Source organism: Terrapene carolina, unplaced genomic scaffold, assembly GCF_002925995.2.
Source record: "Terrapene carolina triunguis isolate 2854851 unplaced genomic scaffold, T_m_triunguis-2.0 Scaffold67, whole genome shotgun sequence".
Classification (NCBI taxonomy): Eukaryota; Metazoa; Chordata; order Testudines; family Emydidae; genus Terrapene; species Terrapene triunguis.
Genome location: NW_020664418.1, coordinates 18,744,032 through 18,763,175, shown reverse-complemented (window position 1 = coordinate 18,763,175; position 19,144 = coordinate 18,744,032). Strand labels below are relative to the sequence as shown.

Below are 19,144 nucleotides of genomic sequence, written 5' to 3'. Positions count from 1 at the left end.
AACAAAATCTTCTTTACACTGAACAATTAACACACAATAGTATATTATTCATGTCATCTCTCACTGTAAAAGAATGCAGTATATAGTAAATGCTCTAGCACCAGTGCGAAAGGTTGTGTTTATCTATTAGCCATGGGAGTGCCCCTCCATGTCATCAGTAATTTTTTTCCTTTCCTTACCATATAAGGACAGAAGTCCTGCTCTGCAGCAGAATAACATAGGCCTTATAAGGCTAGTTGGTAAACCCTTGGTGAGTTACTGCTTGTAGAACAGGAAGTAAGAACTTGAACTTTAATCATCCTGTGTTTCCTAAGTATGTTGTATGCTCTTATCACATTAAGAATAGTTTTAACATAATTGTTAACTTGTAATATTGCCACTTTCCCAAGGTGTTTTTAGACTAACATTTGCAAACCCCTTCCCCCATAAAAAGTTGTACTTTTCAAGTTAAAATATCCAAGTGCTTTTCATAAAACCTCTGCTCTTAAATAAGAGTTCTGAGTTCTGTAGTTTGTGGCTAGTGAAAGAATAAAATTGGAGGTAATACTGACACTTAGGGATTTTTTTTTTTTTTGCCCTAGTCTTACTGTCAATGCTCCCATTGACTTCAAATAGATTACTGATTTGTGCCCTTGTTGTGTGTGCATAATTTCATTCATTCTAGTGGCAGTTGTGTATCAAAGGATAGATGCTATCCAGTATGTAAGCTATCCTCATTTACACCTTGCACAATGTGGTCCCGGTCCATGACAAGCATTCCTAGACACTACTGTAATACAAATGTTGTTGTTGTTGTTATGATTGTAAATGATGGATCCTAAAAAAACTTTAATTGCAAAAAGGCACTGACTTGTACCTTTGCCATGAAATAAATGTATAGTTTCAATTAGATCCAGGGCCGGCTCCAGGGTTTTTGCAGCCCCAAGCGGCACAAAAAAAAAAAAAAAAAAAAAAAAAGCCGCGATCGCGATCTGCGGCGGCAATTCGGCAGGAGTCCTTCGCTCCGAGTGGGAGTGAGGGACTGTCCGCCGAATTGCCACCGAATACTTGGACGTGCCGCCCCTCTCCGGAGTGGCTGCCCGAAGCACCTGCTTGGCAAGCTGGTGCCTGGAGCCAGGCCTGATTAGATGTGATGGCAGGCACCATAATCACACTTTCTTGTTAGAGCAAAGTTAATAAATGTTGAAATAGTTTTCAGTACATTAAAAGTCATTTGTATTCCTGGAAGTAATTTTCCTTTTAAAATAGTGACCCTTTATTCTAAACACTACTGCTCTTCATATCCTTTGGAAAGAAACAGAGAGGCTTAATAAGGGAGTTGTTTACAAAATGCTGTCACAGTACTTACTCTGTGACTAGAACAAATGTAGCTTGGAAAATGTCAGAAGTGAAAGCTTGTAAAGATAAGAGCCGCATAGTCTTGGTGTAAATGTTACACAGAAGATTAAGCACATATCTAATGCAAGTAAAGCAAAGCTGAGGGTAATATGCAGATAGCATTATTAAAATATGTAACCAAATGGGTTGTGAGAGTTGGTGAGGCCAGGATTCCTGTGTTAAAGTAACATAGGCTAGACTCTCGTTTTTCAGCCTTGTATTCCCTCACGTGAACAAATCTCATTAGTATCCAACACTCCGTGTTTTCTTCTTTTGGGTTTTTTTAATGTTCTATTCACTCTTTGTGAGCTGGATATTTGCAAATACCCTCACCCATGTATTGTAATTTTGGGTGTTTCCTCTATGCCTTGTCATAGAGTTGCTGCTTCCGATCTTTCTTAAGATCAAGGAAATATTCATACAACTTCTGTTGTTAAAATAAGGGCAAGTTCCCACATACAGATTCAAGATATAGGACCCTTTATATTCCTATATGTTGTTCTGGGTAAAATGGGAAAAACGTAATTTTGACATTGCTTAATGTTTAAGTAAAGATTCTCATCTCTGTAATCTGAGGATATGTGCAAGCTGAATACCTAGTAACCAAAAAATAAACATTACTCACAGAACACTTGAGTTTCTTAGTGCACATTGTACAGTATTTAGGTATTTCATATAAGGTGAAAGATCGATCAGTTGTCCTCCATTATGAGATAACTACACAATTTAATGAAGGAGTAGGAGAGAGAGAGTACAAGTGAGTGTGTGCATGCGCATCTGTAGAGAGATAAAAAAATATCTGTTGGCCACTTAACCAGTTAGACTTGTGTTCTCTTTTACTACATTCTTCCAACTGTTGTTCTAAAACCATCTAAATGGTCCTTTACAAAAGAAGACTCAGGTTGTATTATGGATTCATTTTCTTTATTGCTTCTACTTAGGCTGAGAGCGATGTAGCTTCTCTGAACAGACGTATCCAGCTGGTTGAAGAAGAGTTGGATCGTGCTCAGGAGCGTTTGTCAACTGCTCTGCAGAAGCTGGAAGAGGCTGAGAAGGCAGCAGATGAGAGTGAAAGGTGGGTATGGCCTAATTCATGTTCTCATTTGAGCAGCAAGCTATCTTTATGACAAGCCAAGTATTGTCCAGATGTGGGGTGAATAAAAATAAATTAACCACCTTTCTATATCTTGTGATTGGATGTAATCTGCTGTGCCTTTGCATGTGTAGACTTCAGTTAGTTAAAATTTGTCTGGAGGGACGTGTTAAACGTGCAGGCTTTAGTCCTTGTTTATGTCAGGTTTTGAGATAACTCTTTACAGATATCCTGTGACCATTAGGCTTGGTGCTTTGGCTTTTGATGTGTTGTGCTACCTCTTGGGAGACCCAGGTTAATCCAACCCCAAGACTTTTGTATCTTGGGTCAGGAGTTCTGTGGTGGTGTTGCACACTCAGTCTCCTGATGGGAGACTGTAGACTGCATCTCTCCTGAGCATCCAACTGAAAAGCCCACCCAGAAACAAGCAAACCTTTGAAGAGACTGCTACTCTGCCTGTTCATATGGTTTGTGCATTAATGCAGTTTTGTGCTTTCGTGGCCAAGGAAGGGGAGAGAAACAGTCGGTCCAAATAGGGATTTGAGTTAGGGTTTTCAAAAACACTTAAGTGAATTAGGAGCCCAAGGACTAAGTGCTTTTGAAAATCCCACCTGTAGGCTTGTAAAATTATATTTAATACCCATAATAGTGCCTTTCATCTGGAAAGGTCGCTAAACGTTTTCGAGACTCACTCTACACCATTATTCATCATGCAGCCACCTTTTGAGGTGGGAAGCATTTGACAGACACAGCACATTGCACAACAGTTGGGGAAGGGAATTTTGGTCTAGCAAACTGGGGCAAATCCTGGCTCTTGAAAAAATGCTAAATGTTTTGTTTGTGCGGATCAGAAAGGATATTAGGTCCTAAGGTCCAGATACAGCAGATCACAAAGAACTCTATTTATCTACCTCAGAAAAATATCCAGCAGGGATTTGAACATGCAGTGCCAGAGAGTTGAGGCTTAAGCTACATATTGTCCTTAGTCACTTTCTTAGGACATCAAAAGCAAGTTCCTTTTGTCATTCACCTTTGGGTGAGGGAGCACTTTCACTGAATTGAAGAAAAATGTGGTCAGGCTGCTGATTGCAAACTTTCATGCAATGCTGAGTTGTGCAAGTAGCATAACAAACCACTCTTGTTTAATTCAGATACCACCAGTTTCTTCTCAGCTTCCTACGTGGAAGCACACAGGGAGCCAGGACTAGACCTGAGAAGTTTTGCCTCACAGTCTGTAAAATAAAACAACCTCTCTGACATGCTGCATCCATCTAAGTCTGTTGTCATAGAAAGATGCACTCCAAATGGTGTAGGGATTGGAGATAAACTAGGAAGCACTAAGCCTAGTATTTCCTGTTTTTCCTGACTTTCAGAGGAATGAAGGTCATTGAGAACAGAGCCCAGAAGGACGAGGAGAAAATGGAAATCCAGGAGATCCAGCTTAAAGAGGCCAAGCACATTGCTGAGGAGGCTGACCGCAAGTATGAAGAGGTCAGTTCCTGAGTGCAAATCGAAGAGCTGAGGCCTTACAGGCTTTGACTACAGCTTTTCTCTTTTCTTTGCCTTAGAAGTACAAAAGGTCACAAGCATCCCTGTCGATAAGAGAGCAGCACTGTTCCCACGAACCCACGAAGGATTGATATGAGAAATAGGCTCCTGAGTGCCTCGAGAGCCAAAACTGTGATTTGTCTGCTGGAGATCTGATCCATACTCAGATTCCACTGCACAGTATGAGTGGAGATCTGTGCTCATTCCTTAGCAGAGAGTAGCCCACTGCACAGAACCATATTTGATAAAATGGCAGACAAAAATGGACAATAATAGCACAGACAGGATGAAATACATGTTGGCCTGTCCATCATCCTGGTATGTGATATCATGACCTCACATACCAAGATGCTGGTGCGTCGCTATGATTGCTCCAAAATGGCTGAGAAGGATCACTGCTGTCTTCAGAGAGGCTATAAAAAGAAAAACTTATTTTTAAACTGTCACGTTGGTGAATGGGAGTTAGGGGACATGAAAATCCTGGTCAGACGATGCAGTCAGGCCCATATGAGTAACAAGGGTCTAGTGCAGCCAGGAGATTTCCTTGAATCAGTAATTCCAGGAGAAGTGTATTATCCCTGTACGTAGACAATTATAGTGAGAGATATTATCCAAGGCTTTGGCTGCACTAGGATATAGTGTACAATAATGTGTGATTTTGTTTGTTTGTTTGTTTTATTTGCCTTACTCTAGGTGGCTCGTAAGCTGGTGATCATTGAGAGCGATCTGGAGCGTGCTGAGGAACGTGCTGAACTCTCAGAAGGGTAAGTGCTGTGACTTCCCAGAGAGGTGTGTGAGATGCTGCGAGACAGTGACGATACTTGCATGAGATGTTGGCAGTACACTTCTTTGTGTTCAGCTCAAAGCTATGTTTTGCTCATTTACTGTAACGATTGAGATAAATGTTAAACACCAAAGTAAACAGGTGTGTAGGTATATGTGTGTGCGTGTGTTTTTTGTCACTGCATGCCCTACCTGCACACTGATTTTGTGAATGGCTTTTGTGCATTTCATGTGTTCACTAACAGCCAAGTCCGACAGCTGGAAGAACAATTAAGAATAATGGATCAAACCTTGAAAGCATTAATGGCTGCAGAGGATAAGGTACTGATACTAATATACAGTTTTCAGGTTTAACTGCAACCCAAGTCTTTGAGCTTTCATAGCTGTTAGTTCACTCAGTAATGATGAATGAACCTTCACTGCACTCTTTACTCTCTTTGCATCTTGCTTTGGTGGCTTTCTTTGGTCTTTTTTATTTTATTTTATTTTATTTATTTAACCTTTACAACTGATCTTTTGGCAGCCAAAAAGAAGCTGAACTATCTCATATTTAAAGGGTCTGTCAGTACTTCCAAGTAAGCCCGGTGCTGTAGGTAACTTGTTTGTAATGGGGTTTGTTTTTGTTTTTTAAAGAGAATTCTGGCATTGTAATGAATTGCTTTCAATTTGTGATGGATTCAGCTGCTTTTTAGGCCGTTCTTTTACTCTGTAATTCAGTTTTCATTTTTCTCAATCTTTCTCCCCCCTTTTTTTCCTATTTCTTTTGCTTGACTGATCTCCCACCTGCCCCCTTTCCTGCCTCTGTTCCAAAATAATAGCAAATGTGCTGAGCTTGAAGAGGAGTTGAAAACTGTGACCAACAACCTGAAGTCGCTGGAGGCTCAGGCTGAGAAGGTAGGCTAGAGCCTTATAACGCCAGTGGCCTGGATTTTTATGCATTGTCCTTAAATGTTTACACCGTATTTCAATAAGGCTTTTGGTAAATGGAAATATTTAGATTTGTTACTTAGATACTTTCTGGCCATTGCCAGAAATCTGACATTAATTCAAGTACATAATCAATTATATTTAAATATGCATAACCTTAATTATCCATCAGTGTTACTTTAAACTTTATATTTATAGCTATAAAATGCAATTTGTGTGCTAAGATATTTAATTTTTTCCAACTTGTCTTCCTACCTTAAAATTATAGTACCAAATGCTGCCTGAGTTACCACTCTGCAACTTGGGCAAAATGTGGCCCTTCTAATAAATGAGAGCAAGACCATTATGTCTTGAAAGATAAACTAAAGTACTTCCATAACTAGAACTAGTATATGGTTATCATTACAATGTAATATTGTCATACATGTTGTATTTTCATATAGAGAATATTTGGTCTGACATCTGATGCTCTTTCTAATTACAGTACTCACAGAAGGAAGACAAATATGAAGAGGAGATTAAGATCCTGACTGACAAACTGAAGGAGGTAAAATTAGAACAATCCTGTATTAATGGATTTTATGATACTGCTCTGATTAATGTGAAATTAACTTTTCAGTGTGGAAAATAGCATAATGTTAGGTGCCAGCATCAAAGCTATAGCGCATTAGACAATATTGGAGGATGATTATGATTTTACACCTATTTCCTATTATTCTGTCATTGAACAGAAATTTTTTTCTCATACTCATTGTTGCCTTTGTATTTGTAAATATCATGACAGTTTCCTAATGTCGTTTGTATAGCGTTTGACCTTGTGTGTCTTTTTAACTCCAGGCTGAGACCCGTGCTGAATTTGCTGAGAGGTCAGTAACCAAGCTGGAGAAGAGCATCGACGACTTAGAAGGTATGATTGTGCTTTATTTTTCACACTTCCTGCAGAATAGAAAGCTGATATTCACCCATGGGCTTCATCTAGTGCCCAATCCTACAAATCTTTATTCCATGTGCCTAGTCCCATGCAAATAAGTGGGACTACTCACATAACTAAAATGGGCAGGATAAGACCCTAAATTAATGAAGTGTTTTCCAATCCAAATTTATTAGTCACTTAATTAAACTTTTTAGCTGGACAGTGTTTTGCTCTTGCCTGTTTCTTGTTCTTTGATACTCTTCTACTTGGATATTTAGATAAGGAAAATGATCAGATGGTAAATGTTATTAATATGCTAGTTTAATTACTTTAAAATATCAGCAACAAGTAGTATGTTGTTTGTTATAATTAGGAATAAGGAATATTGAGTTAATTTCATTTATGACTGAGATAAGTGCAGGTCAGGGCAACTATTTCATGACATAGAACAGCTGCTATTTTCAGTGAAGTTAATGGATTGTATACACATTCAGGAGCACAGCCTATTTAACCTCACAAAGTTTGCTTTTAAATCTATCAGAATTGCAGTAAAGATAATAGAATTCTCTTTTATCTTGAGAATAGAATTCAGTAGTGCTTTATAATTAAAGGTTAAGCTATATGAGATTTACTCCTAAAATTGTGTTAACTTTTTCAGTATTGTAAGAAGTTTAATTGCTTGATATAGGAAGCTGACTTGTGCAAGAGGTCTTTAAAGGTTATAAAAGAGCCAGCCAGCTGCAGAGAATTTATGGTCACTTTCTCAGTTAAAAGAAAAGAAAAGAAAAGAAAAATAAGATGCTTGGGAAGAACTAACCCTCGGGAAAAGCCTGAGGCTATGACATCATAAAAAACCCAAAACCTCTTTTAAAGGCAGAAGTGAGATACCTGGTTCTCCCTAAGCACCATTTTCAAGCCTCTTCCCTCTGCTGCTGGCTTGTAAGTCATTGTGTGTACCTTGATAACTTGTATAATGCAAGTTAAATACAGTTTAGGGAAATGGGAATTATTTTTTCGTTGCACACTTTATTTTCTTTGGCTTTATCTATATCTCAGCTTGGCTTACTGATGATGCAGTAATTTTAATTGACTTTTCACATAAAGCTGTTCACCATTTGTATTCCTTCCTAATTTATATATTGTTTGTTTTGTTCTCTGCCTGCCACACCACTTCCTTCTGTGCACTGTTCCCCTTTTTTGATGCTGTTTCCGGATGGTGTCCCATGCCACCACCTTCACCTTCCATCACCTGATCATTCTCCATTTCCTTTCACCTCTGCCTTTCCTGGTGAATATTAGATGAGTTATATTCTCAGAAACTGAAGTACAAAGCAATCAGCGAGGAGCTGGACCACGCTCTCAATGATATGACTTCCATGTAAATGTCCTCTCAATCTGTGCCTGCACCTGCTTCTCTACCCTCTTGATTGTTTAGTTGCAGCCTTGCAAAATTATACTTGCTCACTCTTTAGGGGGAGGAATACGTTGAATGGGTGTGATCGGGTGTTAAAGCATCATTAGTATTTTCTTCATCATGCTAAAGGGTGGACAAGTATTGTGCCTGGCCTGGTAAATTTTCTGACAATTTTGCAAGGCTGGCTTAATCAACTCACTTTTACCCATTTGTTTTGTATCCATGAACCCGCTTTCCCTTGCAGTTATCTGGCTCATTTCCCTTTGGTTGTTCTTTTACTTTCCACTTCTGAGTTCACTTCTGTTCAAGAATTTCTACAATGCTCATCATTTTGAAGTTGCCAAAAGATAAGAGTCTCCTTATATGCCATACAGAGAGTACTTTCTACAGAGAATGTTTTTCATTTTATCATAGTGATTACCTCTTTAAGACCATTTTTAAAAATAGAAGTGACAGCTGTTGGGATGTGGGTTGTTTCTGTGAAGAGCATTTGAAAAATAAACCTTCAAATATTTGTTAGCGGTGAAAGAAAGTAGTTTGAGAGAAAAAGCGGTGGAAAGTATAGAGTATTGGCTTGAGTAAAAAGGCAGACGTTTTTACTTTGAGAGAAAAAATAAAAAGTGGTAAAATTGCAAGATACATAGGGTCTGAGCGACCAATGTCTTGTTTGGTTGGTATAGTGTTGTTTCAAGCAGACTGAATTTTCTTGCGTGCTTTGAAGACATTGAACAGAAGTCAGCTATGCTGAAACCTTTACATTCTCTCTCCCCTCCCCATACTGATTACTCTCATGTGCACTAATTTTTTTAAAACTGAGATCAGAAAACCCTGAACACTTGTGGCTCTGTCTAAAGCACACCTATCTGCAGGTGTTACTTTCAATTTCTACACTTCAGTTTCAGAGTTCAACACATTTTAGCCTTTGGTTAGAGCCACAAGTTTTTTTGCATGTTTTGAAGGTTTTACATGTTTTCCCTCTGCCTAATTTTGTTTTTAAAGCATCCCTAAATATACAAATTATGATATTTTTTTCCCCCTAACTTCCCAGTGTTGGAACTCCTTGGTTGTGGTCTAATATTATCTGTTTTGTACGTTTTGATTCTAAGCCCAGAAATACAGTTCCACACAGTGATTTATCACACTAATATCCTTATAAACAGTTTGTAGGACTGTAACAGCTTTATCTCCATTTACAGAGAACAACGTGCAGTGCCTTGCATGCAAAATCTTCTCGCTAACAATTGTAGCATAATTGAAATTTGGGAGATTTCCAATTTGAAAGTAGGCTTAAAATCTGAGACAACACCATAGACTTTGAAGATTTCATAACTATAACTGCATTTCTGTAATTAACTTTGAATTATAGGTAACTTTTTTTTGTAAGTGGAGTTTAACAAATGGAATGATAATCAGGCATTGACTCTCAACTATAAAGACATTTCTCTATAGATATTTAAACGGAGGCATTGCTATAGTGTTCCAAAAGGAGGTGTGGTGTGATATTTCACTAGTATTCATCTTGGCATGTTTGCTTCCACTGTGCTATTGCTGCTGCTTTCTGAATTCTTTCCATTATGCCACTTTTATTTCCCACCTTTTATCTTCATGCAGATAAATGTCTTTGCTTCACCTCTCCAAAGATATCTTCCTCAAGCTGGATAAACCACCTTTCCAAGCTCTTGGATGTTTCACGGGTTCATTGTCCTGTCCTCCAGCTCATTCTTTCCTTTTAGCATCCTGACTCAGGACATTGCTCTCTTCGTGCCTTCTATTGTACAGAAACTCTACTTCTTTCGATGTAAAATAAACATCCCACTGTGTAAGATGTATCCCTTTTGCTATTCCTTTGCCTTTTATTTATTTAAATTATCATTTCAACTATTAATCAAATTAAAAATCTGCTTTTTTTTGCCATTAAGGATTTATTTTTGATTTTCTTTTTTCTTTTTCTGCTGCCCCTTCCTCCCCCTCCTCACTGACCCCAGCAAACATCTTGCCAGAATATCAACAATGCAGAATTTCAAAATGAAAAATACCAGTCTGTGGCATAATAATGATACTCTTGGCTATCAATTGGTCGCTTTTGTAACGCAATCCTCATTTTCTCTCAAATTAAAATTCAGATGATATGACTTTTTCTTAGAGTTTAGTGGTTTTTTTAGTCTTATTGTTAGGCCAAAATCTGCAAGGACACAGCTCCCACTGGGGTTATTCGGTCGTGGGAACATAGCTGAGAGTACAGTTTGGTCCTTACGCGCTTGACAGTTGCATTTTTCTAGAGAGTCCAAAATTTCCTACTAGCTTGAAGTCTTGACCTGGAAGACTTCCTGCATTATATAAGTTTGTTGTTTAACTTCTAGTAAAATAACTTTTAAAAGGATAGTGTCAGGTGAAAAATCCTATGTTTTTTTTTTTTTCTTTCCAAAATAAGATAACCAAATGACCTTATCTGTGTTCATTAACAATATGGGTTATAGAATTTTAAAAATTGATTTATCTATCACCATAGGGTACTGTAAGTTTACCTTTTACATTTCCCTGGGGAGATGAAAATGCAATAGTTTCACTTTCATTCTTAGTCAGTTTCACAGATTGTGCTAGCACAAAGCTGCAAGTTCCAGTTGCAGAAACTTCAGGGGAATGTTTTTAAATCTGAACAAAAAAAATTGTGTCATTGTCCTGTATAATTAAAATCTTTCCATTGATCTCAGGTTTTGTAAAATTTTGTCTGACAAAACCTAAATGATGGGTTCAGATTGACCTGACAGTGTTCCTTTTAAATACAAAACACTAAATATTGAGGTTTCTTGCTCTCCTACTGTAATGTATAACTAAGCCTTAATGCTGCTTCAGGAGGACTTATGTTCATTGTACCTATTTTACCTTCATTTCCTTCACAATGGAAAAAGTCCTTTTTTTTTAAATAGCTTTACATTAAAGTGAATATCAATTTAAACTGAACTGACTACTAATTATTCCTTTCATTTGATTTTGTTGCTAAAGTTCTAATGCTCAAAATGTTAATAAGCTCTGGCCAATGTACTTGAGCTTGAATTTGAGGGTGCTCCATTTTAAAGTTGTAGAACAGTAACTTTTTAATTTGGAAAAACAATGAGGAGTCCTTGTGGCACCTTAGAGACTAACAAATTTATTTGGGAATGAGCTTTTGTGGGTTAGAACCCACTTAATCACTCCATGCATCTGATGAAGTAGGTTCTAGCCCACAAAAGCTTATGCACAAATAAATTTGTTAGTCTCTAAGGGGCCACAAGGACTCCTCGTTGTTTTTGCTGATAGACTAACACGGCTACCAAACTGAAAGCTTTTTAATTTGGCTATGTCTCATTCCAGTTTAAAAGATACCATCAAGTAACCTCGTGTAGAGCTTTTCCATTTATATATTTTAAAACCTGCCATTAGTTGCAATTCTCCATGAGGCTTGAAAATACTTCCTTCATCCCTCCCTGCTGTTTCTTCACATTTGGTAATTACTCCTCACTCCCCTCGTTTTTTTAATAGAATTGGAAATTACCTCTTCCCCTTTTCTTTAATAACTTCGGCTCATGCCATCATGTCAGCTCAGTATATCTGTTTGTTCACTCACGTTACTGCTTATTAGAAAAAGCTCTGGAACCAGCTGTGGAGGGAACACAATGGGTTTGTTTATTTATTTATTGTAACTTCAGTAGAGTCTAACCAGATAGTTGCTATGATTGTGAAGATTGTTCAGATTATAAACATATTCATTTTTAAATTTGACTATGGGTTTACCAGTGGTTTTTCTTTTTTTTTTCTTTTTCTAATTTAAATCCACTAGTTATCAAGGTTAAAAGCCCCTATTTGGCTTTTTCCCTTTTTAATGTATAAATTTAAAAGTTAGTGAATTAAGCACAAGATCAACATTTCCAAGTGTGGCTAGTTATTTTAGGACTAGTCTCAATTTGGGCACACAGAAAGATTGGGAATCCTTACTTCAATGATTTATATAACTTTAGTTTTGACTGATGCAGGTAAACATTCAGATTTTCATTCAAATTGTAACACAGTATTGTTTGTATAACTGCTAAATACATTTTGGCATTCAAAATGGAAGCTTAACTACATCTAGGTTTGGATACAGTTTCCAAGTGTATGTTAATATAAAACATTGAATGGGAAAAGAAAAAGTAAAAGAAGGAAATTGAGGCAGTCTGGTGGTAGTGTTCTGGTATATCCTCTGACCTTACTCTCCTGGTCAGTGGAGCCTGGGTTCTCAGGAGGAGCAATTGGTGATTGCGTCTGATTACACAAGTGCATCCTACAAACTAATTCATTGCAAGGTCTTGCCATCTTTGTGAGGTGCTAGACACCTATCTTCTAGGGGGAAAGCACTGCCGTTGCAGCTATCAAGAAGGGTAAAAGAAGCAAAATGGATGGTTCCCCACAATTGAATAAGTTGTGGAGTAAGGATGTTCAGAAACCTGTGTAGACCTGTCTCAGAATTCACAGACAGGCTTTTAAGAAAAATACACACAAAAAATGAAAGGGAAACTGAATGGAACTTCATGGAATAGTCCTTTCTAGATTTAGTCTCTAAATACTGTAGCTGTGGATGTTTTGTCCAGTCTTAAAATGAACTCTGTTGATGGTCCTTTACTAGTTTGCTGTACTCAAGCAACACATTCATCTGTGAATTTGCATGCTATCATTTCATCTATAACACGAAAGGTGTCTTTTGTGAAAGCTGTCAAAGGGGCACTTGTGAGTTTTTTTTATTCCAGTTTAAAGGCCTCAAAATCTCCCTATTTCAATTGCTGAGAAATACACGTTCTTTTCCTAAAGTACCATTTCAGCTACCAAATTGCGCAATAAAGGGAACATGCAGTGAAGTATGTGGGGCTTGAGCAAATTCCTGTTGAACTTAATGGTAAAACTCCAATGGGAGACTCAGTGGAAAAGCTCCAGTGATTTCAGTGTGACTTGAATTGAGCCAAGAAATAGTATGCTGTTGACTAATGCGTTTCTGCTGCAGTAAGGGCTCATTATACTATTGCTTTTAGTCAGCTAGTATTGAATACGATTCTGCCATCTCTTCTACATTTGTAAGGAGTCATGGCATTCATAAAACAAGTAAACCCTATGTACATTGCTCGTGTATGTGAATTTAAGCTAGGAAGTTTGTTCCATGTGGCTTCACTGAGGATACTGTAGCAATTGTCCCATTTTTCTTCCTGTTTTCCTGACTCACAAGCCTACTCCACAAAAAGGGTCTTAGAGAAATCCTTTATAGACTGTAAACTGTTTCTTGAGCTTTGGAGTAGGTATTTAGTCATCAGAGAACTAGAATATAAAGGGATTCCTAAGGTAAAGAATTTCTCTCAATGTGTAACTAGTTACTGAACTGTCTGTGGTGTGACTAGTTTCTTTATTAACTCTTGCTCTCCTGTTTCTCTGTCTAATCTTTGTTCATTCTGCCTCTCTTTTTCTTCTAACCTGCTTGCTGACTGTACAGACCAACTCTACCAGCAACTTGAGCAAAACAGTCGCCTAACTAATGAACTAAAGTTGGCATTGAATGAGGATTAAGCTTTAGTGTGAATAAACTTAGTTGTGTCTAAACAAACTTACTCTGAAGTTCCTCAAGAATGAATGAGTCAAGGTAGAAATATGCAAGAAACCTATAAATTGATTTCCAAGATGTTGTAACGGCTGTAAATTAATGGATGAAATTCTCAATTCACTCTTGGGGAAAGAAGTGCAAGTGGAAGAAGTAACACTTCTGATAAGGCTCCCGTAGTATCTTGGAGCAGCCACAAATTCTTTCTTTGCCTGTGCAATAGTTTCTTTCCACTTCAATACCAGTTACAGTAGGTGGCTGATGATATTTTAAAAACGAACCCCCCTCTTTGTAGAGAGATCATAATCCTTTTCAGCTGATGTCACAAACTGGAATTTTACTGGTAACTAGGGGAAGAAAAATATTAGCCAAGATTCAGGTTTCAAAACCAAAATAAAATATATTCCCAGCTATTTTGTATCTGGAAATGTAATGCACTGTTTTGAATTACAATAAAACTGGCTTGCATTTGAATAAAAGCAGTCCTGAAATAGGAACTCCTTTTGGAAATACCTGGTCAGTTTAGAGGTATGCTTGCATCAGAATAAAGTCGGTTTTACTGGCTTCTGGTAGCATGTAGCTCCAGAACATTGTGCTCACATACTGTATCACGTAAGAATGTTAAATGACTGTTCTAGAAAAAAAAGTGTGCATGCAACATAAAACTACTAACTGCCAATAAAACTGCTGTTATTTTATTTAACAGTGGATATAACTTGTTAATTTCAGTTTTTGGTTCTTTTGTTCTCATTCTCTGCAAGTTCTGAATTATAATGTGACTTCAAAAGTGTGGAACTACCTAGAATACAGATTAACAAATTCTGTCATTTATTGTTACCCTGTTCATTAAAAAAAGTTTAAAACTCCCCATTTCCACAGCACATGGCATCTGGAATTTACAAAAATCGAGTCTATTTTTGGCAATGTGTTGTTTTTAACATATACAGCTGCAGAACAGTTCAAAACTTGCATCACTTGCAGTTCATTTTGTTAGTTTGGACCATTCCCTAGTTGTCTTGGCTGGGAACATTGGTATTTATGAGCATGTACACTACTTATCATAATAAACCCCTCCATTATAAGTGATGATTGCATGCCTTCATGTAAAGAAAATTGATGTGTCCAAAGAGCTGCTATTCACATTTTGATTTTCTAATCCCATAACAGAGAAAGTGGCCCATGCCAAAGAAGAAAACCTTAGTATGCATCAGATGCTGGATCAAACTTTACTGGAGTTAAACAACATGTGAAAACCTCCTTAGCTGCAACCACATATATATTTCTTTGTTTTTACACCTGCTTGCCATGAAACCCCTTAAACATGTTTTTATTTTAGTTTCACCACAGTCACAGGAACATCTGCTAAATACTAGGCAGGGGTCAGGGAAACACCAAAATGGGCAAGCCATATGCAGGTTGAACTATTCTATTATGGTTTCAATGTGCCATTTCCCAATATAATGTTGCCTACACTTTGTAGAGAGTTCAGCAACACCAGTATGCTTAGTCTGTCCAGGCATCTTTGATGTTTCAGAAAGAATACCACCTCAAGTGCCAGCTATATATTTAACAGGACAGTTAATGTTGGAGAGACAAATCAGGTGTGGACTGGTGCTACTTTCAACAAAAGGTACAGCTGTGGTCTTTTGTTTGATATTGTACAATTCAGAAGTTAGTCCAGCATGGTAATTTATTTTATCTGAGTTTTATTGAGCTGTGCTAATTCAATAAAACCAAGGATTTGTAAGCCACAAACAATATTTAAGACTTTTTGGTTTTTAGCTTGTATACTTGCAGCTCATTACAAATGTGTAGGTCAGCATTTCAACTTGAGTATCCATTCCATTGTATTTTTCATGTTGAAATGAAAGATTTAAGTAAATTCTGGAGAAAACAAATTTGGGAGATTGTTTTAAAATGTATTTTATTTGTGTGGAATTGGGGGGAATTTATAAATTGGTATTTGCCTCACTTTATTTTACACACATATTGAGCAGTTTTAAAAGTATACCTGTATGTAAACGTTGTATAATGATATGAAATAAAACGCACATTTTAGGACATTTTTTAAAATTTTGCTGTCCTGTGATTTATATTTTTAATTTTCAGCTTTTTGTCTATTTAAAGCATGAATATGGCTCATCGGGATAAAATATATTGACAAGCTGGCTTTCCATCTTCTCTAAAAGTAAAGTGAAAACAATGCCAAAATGAATAACATATTACATTTTGTTTGCCCTATTGCTAGAGGGTCACAATAGTTAAAAACTTCTAAAAAAAAAACTATTTGTGCTATAATAATGTGCTCTTAATTTTTAATTATTGTTGTGTGTGTATATTCTTAAAGATTGGTCAGAACCAAACCTCCCAATCCAAACACACTCAGGACTTGTCTTCACTGCAGAGTTAAATCAAATCATAACTCAAATATTGTCCCTAACTTGAGTCTGTCCAAATCTTTATTTCGAGAATGGTGGTGCTTTTAACTCGAGTTGTCTGGCTCCTTGGGATATAGGCTACAACTTGAGTTAGCATGTCTTGCCAGCTGCTAATATACCATTCTGTATAGTTTGAACATTATTTCGCAGTCAAGTAGTTAACTGGGCAGTAAAGACGTGTATCCTCACACTCTGATCCAGTTTTACAACTCAGGCCCATCTCTCTGTACTGGTGGATATGATTTTCAAAAGGCCTTGGCCTAATTCTGTTCTCGGTGAAGTCAGTGACAAAACTCCCAACAGTGAGCACATCTTAAAATCCCACCATAGCATATTTGTGCATCTTACATGTTAATGTACTTGGGGTAGTAATTCTTTGAAAGTTCTGTGGTCAAGCCCATTCTGAATGAGCTATTCTTTTCCTTCCCCCTCACAGTTTCAGCAGCTGGATTTTAAATGTGTATTTGTCTTTATTTTAATTGCCTGCTCATTTTAATTGCTTGCTCTGTCACTGGAAAACTTGAAAAAATGGGGATGGGTCTAGATTGGTGACTATTATGTCTCATCCCCTTTTTTTTTTTGCTACGCACACACCTTGGTTGCTGGGAGAGAGGGGGTACGCTCCCCATCCTTTCTCCCAGCAGCCAGGGTAGTGGAATGGGAGCAAGTTAAAAAGATGCTTTCAGATCATCCAAAGGTTTGTACTACTGGATCCTGGGCAATTGATGGAAACTAAGAAACTTCACAATGTCTTGTGCTCTATAAGAAATAGTGGAAGGATAAGGAAGCATGGAATGTTTTCAGGTACTAATTGGAAATGTTTTCAGGTACTAATTGTGGAGGAGGGGAGATATACTGGAGCTGCTTCTCCATTGCCCTGGCCTCTGTTCATCACTGTAGAAAGGGGATGGAAATAACATGGCAGGGAATATTTCTAGTGTCACAGGCTTCTCTCAATGGTGCAGAGCTGCTGTAATGGCACTATATCTGCCTCCCACTAAGAATGTAAGCGCCGGCTAGAACATTGCCAGAGCATTTCCCTGCTTCAGCTATTCTCTGCTTCCCATGACCCATGCGTGGCTATGGGAAACAAGCAGAATATGTTAGAGGAGCTCTAGGTCTGATCTAACTTGGATGGGGCTGTCCCTCAGAAGACCTGAAAATACCAGAGGTGCAAAAATAGATTAATAATAATCCCCCTTCCTTAGTGCAAGGCTGGAATACCAGATAATGGGGCTGTAAGAGTCCAATCCTGCGCTTGCTTACTGTTGTGAAGTCGATGGGACTGCTCACAGTAGTAAATCCTAGGCTAGGTAGTAGTGGTTTGTAGGATTGGGCCCTAGGCCATGCAATGAGTCATTGGCTGGGTTGGGATGTGAATGGAGGCATTCTTGGCTCTCAGCCCTGAGTTAAATGCTGCAGAGTACACTGCCTCTCCCAATGGCTGTTTTTATGGTCCTATAGACTGTCCTTGTGTGTTTATTCTAAACGACTATACGCTTGAGTAAGGACAAACCTTTTACGTATGCACATTAAAATCTCTCGCCTTCAAGGAAGCAACGACTAGTGCTCCCCCCTTCTTGTGTGGTTGTTACGTTTTCAATATCTCTTCATGAGAAGAACTTAAATATTAAAATGGCAAATGTCTCCAAACAGAGATGTGAATCCAGCTGAAAGTCACATTCTTTCTCTCAGCTCCTGTAGTAACCTTCCTCGAGTGAAGTGCTATGGTTGTTGTTATAAGCCTTCACAATAGGCAAATAAATGCCTGCCTTCTCCTTGGAGAACTGAAGGTAAATGTGAGCTCTAGAGAATGAGCCAGCCTCATGTGGCTTTTATTTGCTGACTCTAGCCACAGGCAGTGCACACACACGTACACTTGTATTGGCACAGTAAAATCTGTTTGGATCAGGCTAATCATGTATTTCATACCCCTGAGCCACTAGCCATTGTGGGCCCACTCCTATAGTTCTTTAGCAGGCAAGACACATTGATGTTAGAGAGTGATTGTTTGCATTCAGGATCAGTTGTTCCACTTTTTAGACCCAAATCTAACTCTTAACAAACATGGGTTTCTCTCCCTACTGCTGTTGCCCATTCCTTACAGCAGAAATGCTAACTCAGGAAATTGAGTTAATAAAAAATTGTTTTTGTTAAATCACTGAATTCTACGTCATTTTGAGTTTCCTGCAGCGTACGTTCTCATGTGACAGTCCAATTCATTTCTTCCTTGAATGCCAGAACACATTTGGCAGATTGAAATATACCATTATATATTACTTGTCTAGCACTTTAAACATGCTGTAGCACTTTGCAAACTTAATGTCTATTAAGTACTTTTCCCAGTCGCCTGTGATCTATCCTTTGTCAGTAAAATATTGTCGGTCCCCATCAATGGGACATGACCCTTTAGAGAATTATCTCTAAGAGGAATTTAATGAGCCAATTTCTGCTCTCATTTCCACTAGTGGAAAACTCTGTTAAGATCACTAACTTCAATGGAATTACTCTCAATTCCTACAGGTGGAAGTAAGAGCAGAAATTGTATTTCCAAAATATTATTTCCACAATAATTAGCAAGTGAAAAAATATAAAGAATCAAAAGAGGAGGAGATGAAAAAATATCCAGTCCATTGTGAAATGGAATATCTTTCCTCAGACATTTCTTTTGGACTAAGATTTGTATTTTGTGGGGTTTTTTTATTTAATAAAATATGAACATCAATGAAAGAATGAGTGGGAATTAAGACAAAAAGGTTAACAAAAGGTTAAATATTATAGAGAAAATAAGGAGATTTTTCCATCCTAATATGGTCTCTTGGAAAACACACAGGAATACTTTCTTTAATGAAGGAAAGCTGTGTAATTTTCCTTCTTCAGTGTGTTTTGTGTTCTTTCCAAGAGTTACGCTATGGAAAATCAGTATAAATGTGAATAGGATTCTTGGCTGCAGCTGCAAACCTATCTTATTGTCTCTTAAGCCAGAGCACTGCCAATTTGTAAACTATTCCTGAGTATTGCATAAACATAGGGTACCCCTAAAAATGAATGGCGC

At 37.7% G+C, this 19,144-nt stretch overlaps 1 protein-coding gene across 7 annotated transcripts in view; it reads left to right on the top strand.

The window, feature by feature from the left end:
• Window positions 1-15,724, top strand: part of TPM1 (tropomyosin 1) — a 23,159-nt gene extending 7,435 nt beyond the window's left edge. Inside the window, exons 3-10 of one of the 7 annotated variants that reach the window (XM_024199751.3) lie at window positions 2,319-2,452; window positions 3,844-3,961; window positions 4,712-4,782; window positions 5,047-5,122; window positions 6,213-6,275; window positions 6,566-6,635; window positions 7,941-8,019; window positions 9,667-11,011. In XM_024199751.3, the coding sequence (XP_024055519.1) occupies window positions 2,319-2,452; window positions 3,844-3,961; window positions 4,712-4,782; window positions 5,047-5,122; window positions 6,213-6,275; window positions 6,566-6,635; window positions 7,941-8,019; window positions 9,667-9,670 (615 nt within the window). In that variant the 3' untranslated portion in view covers window positions 9,671-11,011. The other 6 variants (XM_024199748.3, XM_024199753.3, XM_024199750.3 and 3 more) reach the window with 6 other exon arrangements.
• Window positions 15,725-19,144: the final 3,420 nt, after the last annotated feature.